At 41.4% G+C, this 14668-nt stretch overlaps 1 protein-coding gene across 2 annotated transcripts in view; it reads left to right on the top strand.

The window, feature by feature from the left end:
* dpysl2b (dihydropyrimidinase like 2b) overlaps positions 1-14288 on the top strand; it is a 48023-nt gene extending 33735 nt beyond the window's left edge. Inside the window, exons 6-14 of one of the 2 annotated variants that reach the window (XM_033646683.2) lie at positions 97-177; positions 390-458; positions 2074-2194; positions 3166-3322; positions 3445-3586; positions 3885-4055; positions 10922-11101; positions 11386-11551; positions 12961-14287. In XM_033646683.2, coding sequence (XP_033502574.1) covers positions 97-177; positions 390-458; positions 2074-2194; positions 3166-3322; positions 3445-3586; positions 3885-4055; positions 10922-11101; positions 11386-11551; positions 12961-13052 — 1179 coding nt within the window. In that variant the 3' untranslated portion in view covers positions 13053-14287. Of the gene's footprint in view, positions 1-96; positions 178-389; positions 459-2073; positions 2195-3165; positions 3323-3444; positions 3587-3884; positions 4056-10921; positions 11102-11385; positions 11552-12960 lie in introns of both variants that reach the window. The other variant, XM_033646684.2, reaches the window with a different exon arrangement.
* The last annotated feature ends 380 nt before the right edge of the window (positions 14289-14668 follow it).

Below are 14668 nucleotides of genomic sequence, written 5' to 3' on the forward strand. Positions count from 1 at the left end.
ATGTACAGTAAAGATTAAATTCAAGGTTTGTGTTGACAGACAAAAAGTTGCAGTCATCCATCAGAGATCATAACTGTGTCTTCCTCTTTGCTGCAGGTGTACGAGGTGTTCAGTGTGATCCGCGATCTGGGAGCTATCGCCCAGGTGCATGCTGAGAACGGAGACATTGTGGCTGAGGTATGACATCTCACTCTGGGATCTAAAATAGATAGTGACATGACTTCCTGCTGCCTTTAGTATTGTCATCAAAAGGAAAATGCAGCCCTGAGCTTCAAGTGTCCATGTGGTCATCTGGTCATGTGGAACATGCTTGCACCTTTACATGACTCAACGTCTCCTCTTCCCACAGTGGTCAGTTTTAGTCTGTGTCTATGTGTGTGTTTATTCAGGAGCAGCACAGGATCCTGGAGCAGGGGATCACTGGGCCTGAGGGACACGTGTTGAGCCACCCTGAGGAGGTGAGACAGAGTTTCAGCCTTGTGGACGTAAACTGACCTGTCTGGGTTTGGGGTGAAAAGCTGGTTTGACTTTGGGGAATGAGGAATCATCTCTTAGTTATATTTGCAGAAGTCCTGGACCTTTCCAACTTTCACAGCTGTTCGTGTTGTGTTTGACAGTTTTACATTGAAGCCGTGGCTGTCTCGCTGCCTTGGCAAATACATTAACATCGTCTTCAGATTCATCTCAGCCGTAGATGCATCACAGATAAAAGCACATCCTTTACATAATCATTGCTGTTACTCAAGAACATACAGATGTGGCAACAAAGTAGAGAAAGTAATTTGAAGTTATGACTTACAGCAGCTGTGTTTATGACTAAATCTTCTATTTTTCTTATTAAATCAATCCCAATTATTATTATTACTGTTTTTATTATCTCTACTGCAAGAACTAAATCATCATTACAAATATCAGGGGTAAATTACAGACAAGACACACAGTGTTCTCTCATCTTGGAACACTCTGTTAATGTTAGTCATTGTACTGTCACAATCCTGTCATCTCACTTTTCAAAATAAATAGCCAAGTTGCTCTTAAGTGTTTTACCTTATTTTTGTTGCTATGGATGGAAAACAGATTGTAAGTACATTAAAGGAAAACGTTCCAACCTGGACCCTATTTTCTCATGTATTTGTTTCTAAGTGACTAATGGGAACAACAAGTTTTGAAATCGGTCCAGTATTGAGCGAGAGTTCTGCAGCCAGCAGCAGCTAGAGAGGAGAAGTCTCGTTCTGAATCCTTGCAGACTTTTACACATTATCAAACTCAGCTAAATATTCAGCCACGATTATAGAAAATATTTTAGATAACACTGAGATATGCTTTCTGTACTCCAGCACAGCAAATTCTTCCCAGCACTCCTCTCTACAGCTCTCCCTTTAATTTTTCTGTAGGGGCTCCTCAAAATATCGTCACACATTACAATCTGATCCTGTCAGTGGCAAAAACAAGCAGTTAGTGGATGTAAATTGATGGTGCCTAATGCCCCAAGTGGTTACGCTGCAGCCTGTCTCATGGCTACCAGCTGCAGCGCTCCTGCTTCATTCGAGACCAGTTCGTGACCAATCTTGTGCAGTATTTTTCATGACATCGTGTGCAATATCACTTTTCAATATCATGTGCAGTAACTCTTATACTTATCTTACTCCTATTGTTACTCTTTTAGGCACTGGTTTTGCGTCTGCTCCTTAGAAGCACTTCTTATCTTGTATATTTTGTCAGATGTTTAATATTATACAGTTCTAAAACTGGGCCCAGCGAGTGACTTTGACCAAGGAACCCATTGGTTGTTCTAGTTTTTACTGGTTGTGACTCTAAATTGTGGCTACTATACTTCATGTTACTGTAATTTGAAGCATTGATTTATTAAACTCATTTTTCAGCTCACTTTGAAAGTCTTTAACTCATTTGATCTGTGTGTAGTATAGCCTATGTATAAGTCTGACAGACCATTAGCTTTAATGTCATCACTCAAAACCCCTCCTTACAGCAAGAAGCAAGGGAGGGTGAGAGAAGAAAGAGTGTCAAACTAATGCCATCCATCCACTTTCCATTGTTCCTTCTCTTCTCCAGGTGGAGGCGGAGGCCGTAAACCGCTCTGTGACTGTGGCCAATCAGACCAACTGCCCTCTCTATGTCACCAAGGTGATGAGCAAGAGTGCTGCTGATGTCATCGCCCAGGCCAGGAAGAAGGGTGAGACCCAAAAAAAGACATACATCCGCTCTTGCTAACTATAAAGGGACAGTACACCCAAAATCAAAAACACATATTTTTGCTCATACCTGTAGTGTTATTTATCAGTTTAGATTGTTTTGGTGTGAGTTGCATTGTGTTGGAGATATCGGCTCTGATGCAGACATGTTACCAAAACGTCTGTCTGAACAGGTGTGTCTTTAGCTGGCTTTTAAAAGAAACCACAGAGTCAGCAGATCGTAAGGAAGCAGGCAGAGCGTTCCAAAATCACCACGTGTCTTAAGGCGAGTGCGAGCGACAGACAAAACATAAATGGGAGCCTGACCGTGTCTATAGGTAAGAATGAGAATTTTGAACTGGATCCTAAAACAGGGAGCCACTGAAGGGATTTTAGTATAGGTCTGTGGATTATCTTGAGTAACCTATCAGGATTTCTGGAAAGCGACATTGCTGTTGAGTTTTTCAGCTGTATTGTTTTGTGCTCGAGCACCACAAGCCGAGTGGCATGTGGTTACATTGTATTGAAGAGAAGGCAGACATCTCTACGGACAATTTCTCAATACTCGGCAACTTCCGCCAAAACAATCTGAATTGATTAAAAGCACTATAGGTAAGAGAAAAAATATGTATTTTTGGGGTGAACTGTCCCTTAAATCAAAATTTGCTGCACACTTGAAACGAAACCTCAGTCTACCCCACTAACACTGACATAAATACTTCATTTGTGGAGTCCCACAAGTCTGTTTTGGGTTTGGACCAGTAAACCCCTACTTACTCACAATTACTCTAGCTGCTCAGCTCTAATCAGACGTGTTGTGCTGTGCTCACACAGTAGATCTTTACAGAAAACAGAGACAGTAAAACCGACACAAACAAGCACAAACAGGAAACATTGCAACAGCCCATTTAACGAGCGCGAAACAAACTCCAGGAGCGTAGTATCTGGTGTTATAATGGGATCTGACTTTCAGGCACTGTGGTCTACGGAGAGCCAATTACCGCTAGCTTGGGAACAGACGGTTCTCACTACTGGAGCAAGAACTGGGCCAAGGCTGCTGCCTACGTCACCTCCCCTCCTCTGAGCCCCGACCCAACCACACCAGACTATCTCAACTCCCTGCTCTCCTGGTAAGGGGATGATGCAACCAAACTGGGCATAGTGAAATTATATAATTGGATTTGGTGTTACAACTTAATTGTCTCTACAATGAAAACCTCTTTCTCTTTCTCCACCTTGACCTTCTGTGTAGTGGTGACCTGCAGGTGACAGGAAGCGCACACTGTCCCTTTAACACTGCCCAGCGTGCCGTGGGCAAAGACGACTTCAGCTTGATTCCTGAGGGCGTCAACGGCACTGAGGAGAGGATGTCTATCATCTGGGACAAGTGTGTGGTACGTATATTTATTGTCTTCATTTTTCAAATGAAAAAAATGTAAAAATGACTGTGTGCATAATATATAACCAAGAAACAAAAACCATGCACACATTAAAGTGTACATCGCTCCAAAACAATCAACATATCCAAAATTATGTAATACTAAAAAACACAATAGTCCACACTGAGCAGGACTGACTGAATAAAAAAATGCACGAAGAAGAATGGCATGGAGAGGATCGGCAGAACAAGTGAGACCAGTTAAAAGTCGGAGAGCAAAACCTGTACTCACTCTGAGCTCTGATTAATTTCAGGTGACGGGTAAGATGGACGAAAACCAGTTTGTGGCGGTGACCAGCACCAACGCCGCCAAGATCTTCAACCTGTACCCCCGCAAGGGTCGTATCGCCGTGGGTTCAGACGCCGACTTGGTGCTGTGGGATCCAGACATCACGAAGATCATCTCTGCCAAGAGCCACAACTCGGTACCAACTTCACTCATAACTTCATAACTGATAATATTTACCCATTAGTAAGGCCCTGATCACACAGGAAGCGTTTTGTAGGTTGCAAAACGCAAGGCGCACTGGTGGCATTTTTAATTGAATGCCACGAGTAAAAACAACACTTGCTGCGCCTTTTTATTGTTGCCAGGCAACTGCCCCATCACGTCCTTGCACTAACCTTCCCATGTTATCAATCTACCATTGTGTTTTTTCTTACAGTAATCAGTAGCTAGCTCCTAAAATGTTGAGGCAGAGGGTACTTGCTCTAGCTCTGGTTGAGGGTGAGAGGCTGTCAGTAAATAGTTTGTTGGTCACAGGGAAACCAAGATCTGTGTGGGTACATGAGACCCTAAAAAAAAAGGAGGATGACTGAGGGGCAGTTTGACAACCTGCTGTCTATTGTCAGCCCGTATAGCTCTGGATATCCAGCAACCGCTACCACCAGTTTCTCTTCGATTGCTTGCCAACTGTAAGCTAGTTGTCAAGACCACCACAGAAGGCCCGCCTCTCAAATGGAAAAAAAGATGACGTGGAGCACTTTTCCGCTTTGAGTTGAAGTTTTTTCAAAATGAGGAGTTTAGAGCGCTCCGACAAAAACGCCAGGCACCTAGAGCGCAGAAATGCGAGGCGCTGGGGGGGCCAAAGTCAGGGAGTATAAAATTCTACCCATAGTGGCTAATCTAGTGGATAATCTCTATCAACATATCTGCATATGTATGTAGCATCTGTAGGCAGAGGTACAAGATCTTGATATTGAAAGCATTCTGGTTTTTATTTGCAGCCTGAGTATTGATCAGTCATGATTGAGCGTGCGTGTAGAGAACAGAAGAGGCAGAGCGCTTTGGCCGAAATGTAATCTCGGAACACACCAGCTATAGTCTGATGACGATTTAGTTATTTTTTTCTAATTCATCTGCATTGATATGCAGACATCTGATATTGAAATCAGCTGAATTGTTGTCCAGACCTGTCTCAAGTTGCTAATCAAACTGTAATCGATGAGCAGTGCACGGAAGAGGAAGTCTTGGTCCAGATATCCACTGGTTACACCGGATCTCCTGGAATATTAGCTGTTGCCCCCAGAAGCTTCATCATTGGCAGCCGATAGCGGATGTGATCAGAGGTTGCTTCAGGACTCATCAGGTTACTGGTGTCGTAAATGAAGACAGTACTCTACAGAAGTAGCCGAAATGAAAATATAAAACTTCATTTATACATCACCCTTGAAGCAGAGATGCAGCTCAAAGTGCTTCATAACACAGGATTTAAATGAGGAAACATGATAAAACAGAACACTCAAACAATGATCAACAAATCTTTGAACAATTCAGACAATAAAGTGTATAAAATATATATAAATATCCATCATGTCAAATCATTTCTGTCCCAGAAACTTTATTAAAAAAAAACTATTTCAAGAACTTTCTAGAAATGTCTGTCTTACAAAAGGTAAGAAAGAGACTGTTTGGGCCGCTCGTTAGCTCACCTGATAGAGCAGAAGCAGCATGTACAAAGGCTTTTTCCTTGCCACAGCGGTCGCAGGTTTGATTCCATCCTATGGCCTTTCACGCCAAAACAATTATCTGCTCAATTAAAGGCAAAAAAGACTTAAAAATATCTTAAAACAAAAAAGATAGAAACTTCTTGGTGAAAAAAAACTTCACACAAAAATGTCTTTATGGACTTGGCTTTGTGCCTCAGGACATTGTCAAGTTAACACAGGGGAGGATCTACTTCAAACTGCTGCCATGAAGTTGGAATCACACTATTGGCTGTGTCCACTATTCAGATGATCAGTGGTTCGATCCCTGGCTCATCCTGTCCTACGTGGAAGTATCCTTGGGCAAGATACTGAACCCCAAAGTGCTCCTGATGTGTGTGAGAGTGTGTGAATGCTTACTGAGTAGCAGGTGGCACCTTGTATAGTAGCTTCAGCCACCAGTGTGTGTGAATGGGTGGATGTGATGTAGTGTAAAATACATTTGAGTGGTCAGAAGACTAGAAAGGTGCTATACAAGTGCAGTCCATTTACCATTATTGTATGATGCAGCATTAAGAAAGTAAAAACCCCTTTTCAATTTCTTAAAAATACCAAGCAAGTAAATGATTCTACATAAAATACATCTTAAATTCATAAAAAACGCAATTTATTAATTAAATAAAAATGTATTCTAGTATCTGATAATGATTAATAATAAGAATAAAGATAATGTGCCTGATGACAGCCAGAGCAGCAGGTTTATTAGTGCATTTTTGTTGTGAGGCCGTTGTGTGACTGTTGAACAGGGTGTGGGCCTCACACAGCGTCAAGGGAGTGATGTCATCCTTAAAATCTGCCAGAGAACTGGAACACATCGTTTCTGATTGTTAGCAGGCGGATCACTGAGTATGTATGTATCTGTGTGTGTGTGTGTGTGTATGTGTGTGTGTGTGTGAGTGTGTGTAAGAGAGACACAGAGACCATTGCTATGTATGTTCTTGAAGTCTGTTTGCTTAAGCCTGTCGTGTTCTTTGGTTTCTTTTTATTCCGCTTGGTCAGAATAACGACGGGACTAATGTTCATGGGAGAAACTGCTCATGTGGAGTGTGTGTGTGTGTGTGTGTGTGTGTGACAGGATAGCCCAGCCCCCTGGTGATCTCATTTCAGGCTCTCACAGTCCACCAGATTGCCATGACCTCAGCTTTAGCTCCAGTAGCTTTTAGGAGAGAGCAGTCATACAGCTTCCAAATTCGTCACACAGCAACTTCCCCACCCTCCTTGTCCACACACTCACACACACCCAAACACCCGAACCACTCGTACGACCCCGCTTCTTCTTCTTCTTCTTCCTCCTCTGGCCTGAGAACTGAGGCCTCTGTGCCACATCACTTGTATTTGCCCGACGATTAGCTTTGCTCTCTTTATTAGCATTAGCAGCCAGAAGGAGCGCTTTCAACTCTAAATCAGTTAAGCTCCTTTCACAAGTGCACTTTAATCCATAAATATTCTGGCAGTTTTACACGGCGGCATCATGTGTGAACACAAACTGGAGGTCCATCAGCATCGCTCTGGCAAATTTCCAGAGACAGACGAGTGAGATTTTCATAAATCTGTGAATCAAAGCGGCAACATTCCCACATACAGCATGTGCTACAGGGAGGTTACATCATCTCACGATGGGGGGAAATCAGCTGGAGAAGATGAATCATTGGATCTCTGCTTTGAAGGTCTTTCTGCGATGATTTGATATATCTGCATCGGTTGTTTGAGGTACAAGCAGCTGCAGTACAACATCACAGGAGCACAGCTGTCGGTTGGCAGACGAGAGCCTCAACCTGCCTTAGATTTTAAAAACACTCTTTATGACATGCTTTATCTTCAGTGCAGAAAGCCAAGACACTGCAAAAATGATTACATCAATATATCAATGTTGAGATTTAAGCCAGAGCAGACCTTTAAAACTTGAAAGCTGGGTAGGATCAAGACCTTTGACTGTTCACGACACCTGTACCAAAGATAAACAACAGGTTTTATGACAGTCAGACAGATGCTCATGGATTTACGTCCAAATCTCCACCAGGCAACGCTCTTCTTTGGCAAAACTGTTGCTTCCTAGCAGAAACATTTTGGGGACATTCTTCATTGGCTTAGGTTACAATATCCACGGAGTTCAGTTTGGACAAACCATCATTGATTTGTGGCCAAATTTTGCGAAAAGCCAAACTGGTGGCGCCTCCTATGGAGCAATTTCACATTTATTTAACACACGTGGTTCAACATTATTGTTTAACATTTTCTGCAATCGGCCAGTGTTTTTAAAATCCAATGAGACATCAACAAGCCTTTAATAAGGTTTCAGCCCTTCTTGTTTGAGCCCCTAATTAAATGCGTAAAGTCAAATAACTACTTGAAAAACTTGAAAATAAAACAATTAATGTGAATAATTACATTCAAGATTTCTGATCATATATATGACTTTAGGGTCACCCCCAGAAAATCACATTTTGAAGGTTTTATCGAGCTGACGACTATGTTTGGCTCACAACTGCTTCGTAAGCAATATATCAGACAAATTAACATTGATAAAGTAGTACCATTAGGCACAGTAGAATGGGACACATCCAAACTTAGATTCCGTCATGTTTCTTGGACTTCCGTAACACAAAGAGGGGTTACAACTAAACATGACAGCTTATTTTGCTTTTAAGAGCCAGAGCTATAGGTATGTTGTCTGAGGGTTAGATACATAAATCAGTTTATCAGTAAGCCTCAATTAATCATTAACATTCAACCATATCAGTCCAACCACTGGGACTGATATGGTCGAATGACATCATTTTTGGCATTTTCACACAAATTTGGCCGAGAGAATAAACTTCCTTTCATCTTTAAAATGAATTTTTAAAATCAATAATTGAGGCAGCCTCAGTGAGAATTCAGAACACTCCTATTCTGTGTCGTCCTCTTCTTCCAACTGGTGATGTATAAAGCATCTATCAAGAGAGCTACATGAAGTGTGATATGTGAACAGACTTGCCATGAGGGGTTTGTGTGAACAGGTTTTTAGTCAGTCCTGTGAATCTAGTGTGTGAGTGAAGTGAGTTCATTTACAGCTGAGGACGGAGATGAGAAACAAAAACGTCTAACCTGAAATGAATCATAAACTCATGTAAACTGAATTTATTCACCTTTTTAGATATGAAATGAAGTCACAAAGTGCAGAGTAGAGTCTTGGTGTAATTTCTTTGCATATATATATGGACCATTTTACAGTCTGCAAACAATAGCCCCTTTCACGGCGCCTGTTCAGAGTGGGAATATCACGCCGTTATGCTGCCTCACCATTTTTTGTACAAGGTATTATTGTGAAATTGGGGGAAGAGTGGTCTCACCCTTAAGCCGCCACAGCAGGTAGTGACAGCACCAAAATGATATCTGTATAAACACGACAGCCTGCCATGGGATCATGGGTGGCACAGGTTTTACATTTTGCACTGTGGGAAATTTATAAAGTTGCTGTTAGCAGTTAGCGGCTAACTCAAAGAAGAACAAAGGCTCTAAATGTCTGCAAATTGGGGAAACGGTGAGGTAGCTCCTTACCCTCTTAGCAGGGGATGAGATCAGCAGTCATATAACAGGGATGGTAAATGTTGTTATTGACACATTAATGCCGTTGTTGTTGTTTAGAAAGCCCTGCCAACGTGCATGTTTTATGTCACACTTGAGGCCAATGCTATTGTGTTACATGTCACACCTGTCACACCTCTTTTGATTCCGCAAAGCTGCAATGCAGTGTATAATCGCACACTGGAGTGGAATGATGTCGTCGTCGTTTGGTTCTGCGTAAAAAATGCAATGGTGGTATGAAGAAGTGACTTTGTGGCACAGTCTTTGTGTAAAAAGGGCTAATGCTTGTGGGAATAGAGAGGCAAACCACACATATTTTTTGGGGATGTCACAAGCTACACCAAATCTGGGAAAATTGGAATGTTACAATTAAAGAAATTCTAGGATGTGCAGTACCTAATAACTTCAAAATTAAGTACCTTGGATATACAAATGATTGTGTCGTGGATTATGATACTGTAGATACTTGGCTAAGATGTTATTGATCACAAGCAAGAAGGCAACAACAAGGAATAAGCACAAGACTGAATCCCCTACTATAGAACAAAAGGTGGAAATTATAAGAGAGATTTGTGCTATGAAAAAAATGACCTGTCAGCTTAGAGTGAGAGAAAATGTTTTTGTTTGTAAAAGGAAGAAATGGATGATTTATGACACAGTAGAAAAAACATCTGGACTAACTGATACATGAACTTCAAGATACTGGACACAGATATGACATGTGTAACCATGACTATTAGTTTGTACCTTTACCTTCCTGATTGTGTGAAGAATGTTGTGAGTTGTTACGAAAGATACATATGGTCGAACACACAAACTAAAACTCAATTAACATTAAAGTATAAAAAAATAAAATAAAAAAAGGGCTAATGATGACGTACCAAAGGCTGGGCATGCAGAATGGTAACGGAAGTGTGGTAGAGTGCAATAGCTTGTCAAGCAGGGGCATGAAGCACCAAAGATTGCGAATGCTACCAAAGCATATTGACAAATAGTGTGTCCATCTTCCAGATCAAGTCGCCCAATAATCAGTGGCCAGATATATACATACATGTGGTGGAGACATGTAGCGTGTACATCAGCAAGACAATACAAGCATACAAGTCACAAGATGCTTATGCCTGTGTAATCTGTGGTCATGTACAGAACGTCAGATTTCATGACACAGACTCAGAGTTATGTATCTTGAAATCAAAAATCTTCCCAAGACAAAGAGGACACTAGACCACATTGTACGAAGCTTGTGTCAAACAGAAAGGTTCAGAGCTCAGCAGTACAGTTGTTAGGCAAACATGAATTCTGCTTCTGTTTCACTGTAACAGAAGAATTTTTGATCGTGTACTCAGTGTAGTGTCAACACATTAAAAAGGCTGCAGTCATAGACGTCGCTGGGGTCTCAGTTTAACGAGGGGCTGTGTTTACTTGTGACTTTCAGCTGAATGCATCCGTGGTAGCTTGTAAATGGTTGGTGTCGATAATAAACACAGATGAGTGTGTATTTAAAATTGATTAAAATAAAATTGAAGGCATTTTGTTGGTGTTTCCGACAGCTGTTGTCACTATGAGTAACCACAACTCAATAGGCTGAGTCACTAGTTAACACGGGCAGTTGTTGAGTCGAAACACCCGTTACTCTGAAACTGTTGTGATCCTGAACTTGAGTCTGCTGCAACAAACAGATATTTTTATGCTGGAAAAACTTTCAATACAATGTTTACCTTTACCTTCTCCTCTACAGACTGTGGAGTACAACATCTTCGAGGGCACAGAGGTGCGCGGCGGGCCTCTGGTGGTCATCAGCCAGGGCAAGATCGTCTTGGAGGAAGGGAACCTCCACACCACTGAGGGCTCGGGACGCTTCGTAGCCCGCAAACCTTTCCCTGACTACGTCTACAAGAGGATAAAGGCTCGCAGCAGGGTACAGTGCTGATTCTTTTTGCTCTGCTAGTATCTGTGTTTAATTATTGTAGCTGATTCCATATTGGCAACTCATTAAACAGCTGCTTGTGCAAAGTTTGTCCAGTGAAGTTGTGATTGTTGACAGGGAGGCTCCACACCCAGCTTTTTTTTATTATGATTGATTGTTTTGTGGAAAGCTGGAGGGATGATGCAGCTCATTACAGATCGGCCCCAAACTTGGAATAACTCCTTGTCCGTTTTCATTGCTTTGAGTGTTGTGTCTGTTTTCTTTTTAAAATGCAGCTGGCTGAGCTGAGGGGCGTACCCAGAGGACTGTACGACGGTCCGGTCTGCGAGGTGTCAGTCACACCTAAAACTATGACTCCTGCCTCCTCTGCTAAGACCTCACCTGCCAAGCAGCCCAACCAGCCCGTCCGTAATCTGCACCAGTCTGGTTTCAGTCTATCTGGTCAGTGCAAACATTAGTCCATAATCACTGTGTTAACTTGTTTCCCTCTCAAAGTGAATAAATCCTAATGTTTAATGGTGCCGCTGTAACAGTTTAAACTTCTGCTAACTGCTAACAGCTAAAGCCTCATTTACACTGCAAGCGACTACACAAACGTTCGCTGTTTACTCACATTTTCATTTTGGCGAGCATGTTAACAGGTTAGAGCATTCACACCGCATCTGTTCTACGCGCTGCTCGAGTTGCGCTGCTTTTGCGAGCAAGCTTGAAAATAGAAGAGCGAGTCGCGAGCGACCGGTCGCTATATTCAACGTGCGGTGGCCGAGAGAGGTCATGACACATGCAAACCCATATTTAGTAGTAATACAAAGCAGACAAAGACTACTTACCCATTTGTAGTGCTAAATATTAATTCTCCAAGTGTTGGAATAATCACTGGCGCTCGAACCTGTCCACCCTGGGCTTTGGGTCCAAACTCACTTCTTCGCATTGCGAAGGCATCGCTTGCGGTGTAAATGAGGCCTAACTGTTGACCAGAAGCTTCACAACAAAACGTCAACTCCTCAGCTCGAGATGAGCCAGAACCTTTAGAAATAAAGCAACAGTGGTTCTTCTTGATATATTTCATTATAGCAGTACTTCATTTAACTTTATTATAACAGTACTTTGTCAGCTTTACTATAACAGTATTTTATTTAACTTTATTGTAACAGTTCTTTACTAAAACAGTGTTTCCTTTAACTTCATTATAACTATTGTTTATTGTAACAGTACTTTATTTACCTTTATGATATTACTTTAATTTTATTGTAACAGTAATTTATTTAACTTAATTCAAACAGTATTTTATTTTACTTTATTTTAACAGGACTTTATTTAATTTTTTAATATTAGTACTTTATCATTATTATAAAAATGCTTTAACTTTTTGTAACATAAGTTCGTTTAATAGTTAATTATTTTAGTAACCTACAGTGGTTTAGAGGAGATTTGTAAAATATCAAAATATATGCTGTGTATCCCGATACAGCCTAAAAATATTTATCATTTTGTTATTGGCCATATCGTCCAGCTCTATTTACAAGTACATCTTTGCCTGTAAACTACTAATTAAAAATCGATACTTAGAATCAATAATACTGTTGTTGAAGATCGACACAGTATCATCAAACGTAATATCGCAATTCTCGAGTGTATCAATAATACCTTATACCCCTGCTTTTGAGCAGTGCTGCTACTCGATGCCATAGACATCCATAAATTCAGCTGCGCTCAGCATTCAGGACAAGGTCCAGGGAGTCAGTTGGAAAAATAAAATAAAGAGATAGCCCCCAATTACCGAAACATCAGTTTAAACAACAGAGTCTAAACACAACTTTGATTAGCCAACCCTCTTTTTGATCTCACAGGTGCCCAGATTGACGACAACATTCCTCGCCGGAACACCCAGCGCATCGTGGCGCCACCAGGCGGCAGGGCCAACATCACCAGCCTGGGTTAGAGGTCCGCCCCTCGGCCGCTGAGGAGGAAACAAAGGTCTGAGGAAGGACGGCCTACAGGAGCTGAGGGGTCAAGGAAAACCCACGTCACGACACCAGGAGCCGAACCCTTTCGCAGCACCCGACCGGGCCATCCGTCAGCCTCGATCTTTCACCTCCTCCTTCGCCGCTTTTCACGTACCCACTCTCCTCCTCCCCAAAAACCCGAGCCTAGAGGACACAGTTAGAAACAAAAAAAAAGGTCTGCCTCATATGATTTAAAAAAAAGAGAAAAAAATGAAACACTCCTTATTTGAGCACTTTTGACTGCGTTATTTTGTTTTTTTTATACCGTCTTTTCTCCCTGCCATATTTCCTTCTGATGTTTGTTTTACTGTTGTTTTAATAGAGGGATCCAGTGAGACTAAACTGAAATAACACAGTTAAGAGAAGTGGAACATTTCATGCAGGATGTCCATAATATTTCCATTCTGTCTTGTCATTTCTGAAGCAGTTTAAATGGCGTACGGTTATTAAACCAGTGTTGTCGTCTTCTTTTCTTGTTTCTCCTGAATAGGCCAAACACTAGGCTGCTTTAAATCCAACAGTCTTATAGTTAATTCAGCCGAAAAGAATCAAACACTTCTTTCAAGCTGTCTGTGATTTGTATTATGTTGCATTTCAGTTGCTTCACTTTCCAGTGCATCGCCATCTGTCACACACTCCTGTAGTCAATACCCAATTGATAATTCGCCAGGATGACGGCCTTAAAGGTTCGAAAAGTTGAACAGTCCAGCGATCTTTTATTAGAGTTATTGACTCTGGCTGCACTGGCTCTCATCTCATGTTTTCCCACCTGTGGCTTTGCTAAGGTACATAAGTAAAAAACCATATTCCATATTTTGGCAGCTGCCTTAGAGCTTGTGAGTCTTGTGGAGCAGAAGGAGCTTTGGCAGGTAGTAAATAGAGCTTTATGCCTCATCTGAGTGTGGAGAGGGAGAATTGATGGAAGGATTTAGGGAGGAAAAGGAAAGTTGTACGCGCTGTCATTTGAAACTCAACCTTTCCTTGCCTTATTGACTCTTAATGCCGTCCTTTTAGAAAATTTCACCACGCAGCTACATACTTTCCGGTTTGTTTGCATTCCTGTGAATCATAAAGGTCCACTTTTCTTTTTTTGTTTGTTAATTAAACGCTGTCGGCGCAGCCATCATCACCAACCAGTGCATTTACATACAGAATGTTTCTCCTCCTCCAAATGTGACTGTTTTATACTCATCGAAATCCCTCTTTCTTTTCTACTCTTTATGTGCCTGAACCCACAGAAGTTGTACTGATAGTTTTAAAAAATGTTTGTTGTTTTGTTATTCTTATTGAGGTAAGTGAAGGATGTAAGATAAAAAAAAGAAAAGATGTAAAATAGCCAGGATTAACCGATTCAAAGGTGCCAGACTTTGCGCTTTCGTAGGGCCTATTCTGCCGGTAGAGCCCCTGTAAAGACGAAAAAATGCTCGATATCTTGAAATGTTCTAATGTTTTAGAGTTTTTAACTTGTTGTCAAACTGCTTTTTAGTGTCATTCTGTAACTAGGTGCCTAAGGGCTGAGCACTATTGATTTACGCTTGAAAGTAGACATGAG

The sequence above is a fragment of the Epinephelus lanceolatus genome, chromosome 19 (assembly GCF_041903045.1).
Source record: "Epinephelus lanceolatus isolate andai-2023 chromosome 19, ASM4190304v1, whole genome shotgun sequence".
In the NCBI taxonomy this organism is placed as follows: domain Eukaryota; kingdom Metazoa; phylum Chordata; class Actinopteri; order Perciformes; family Serranidae; genus Epinephelus; species Epinephelus lanceolatus.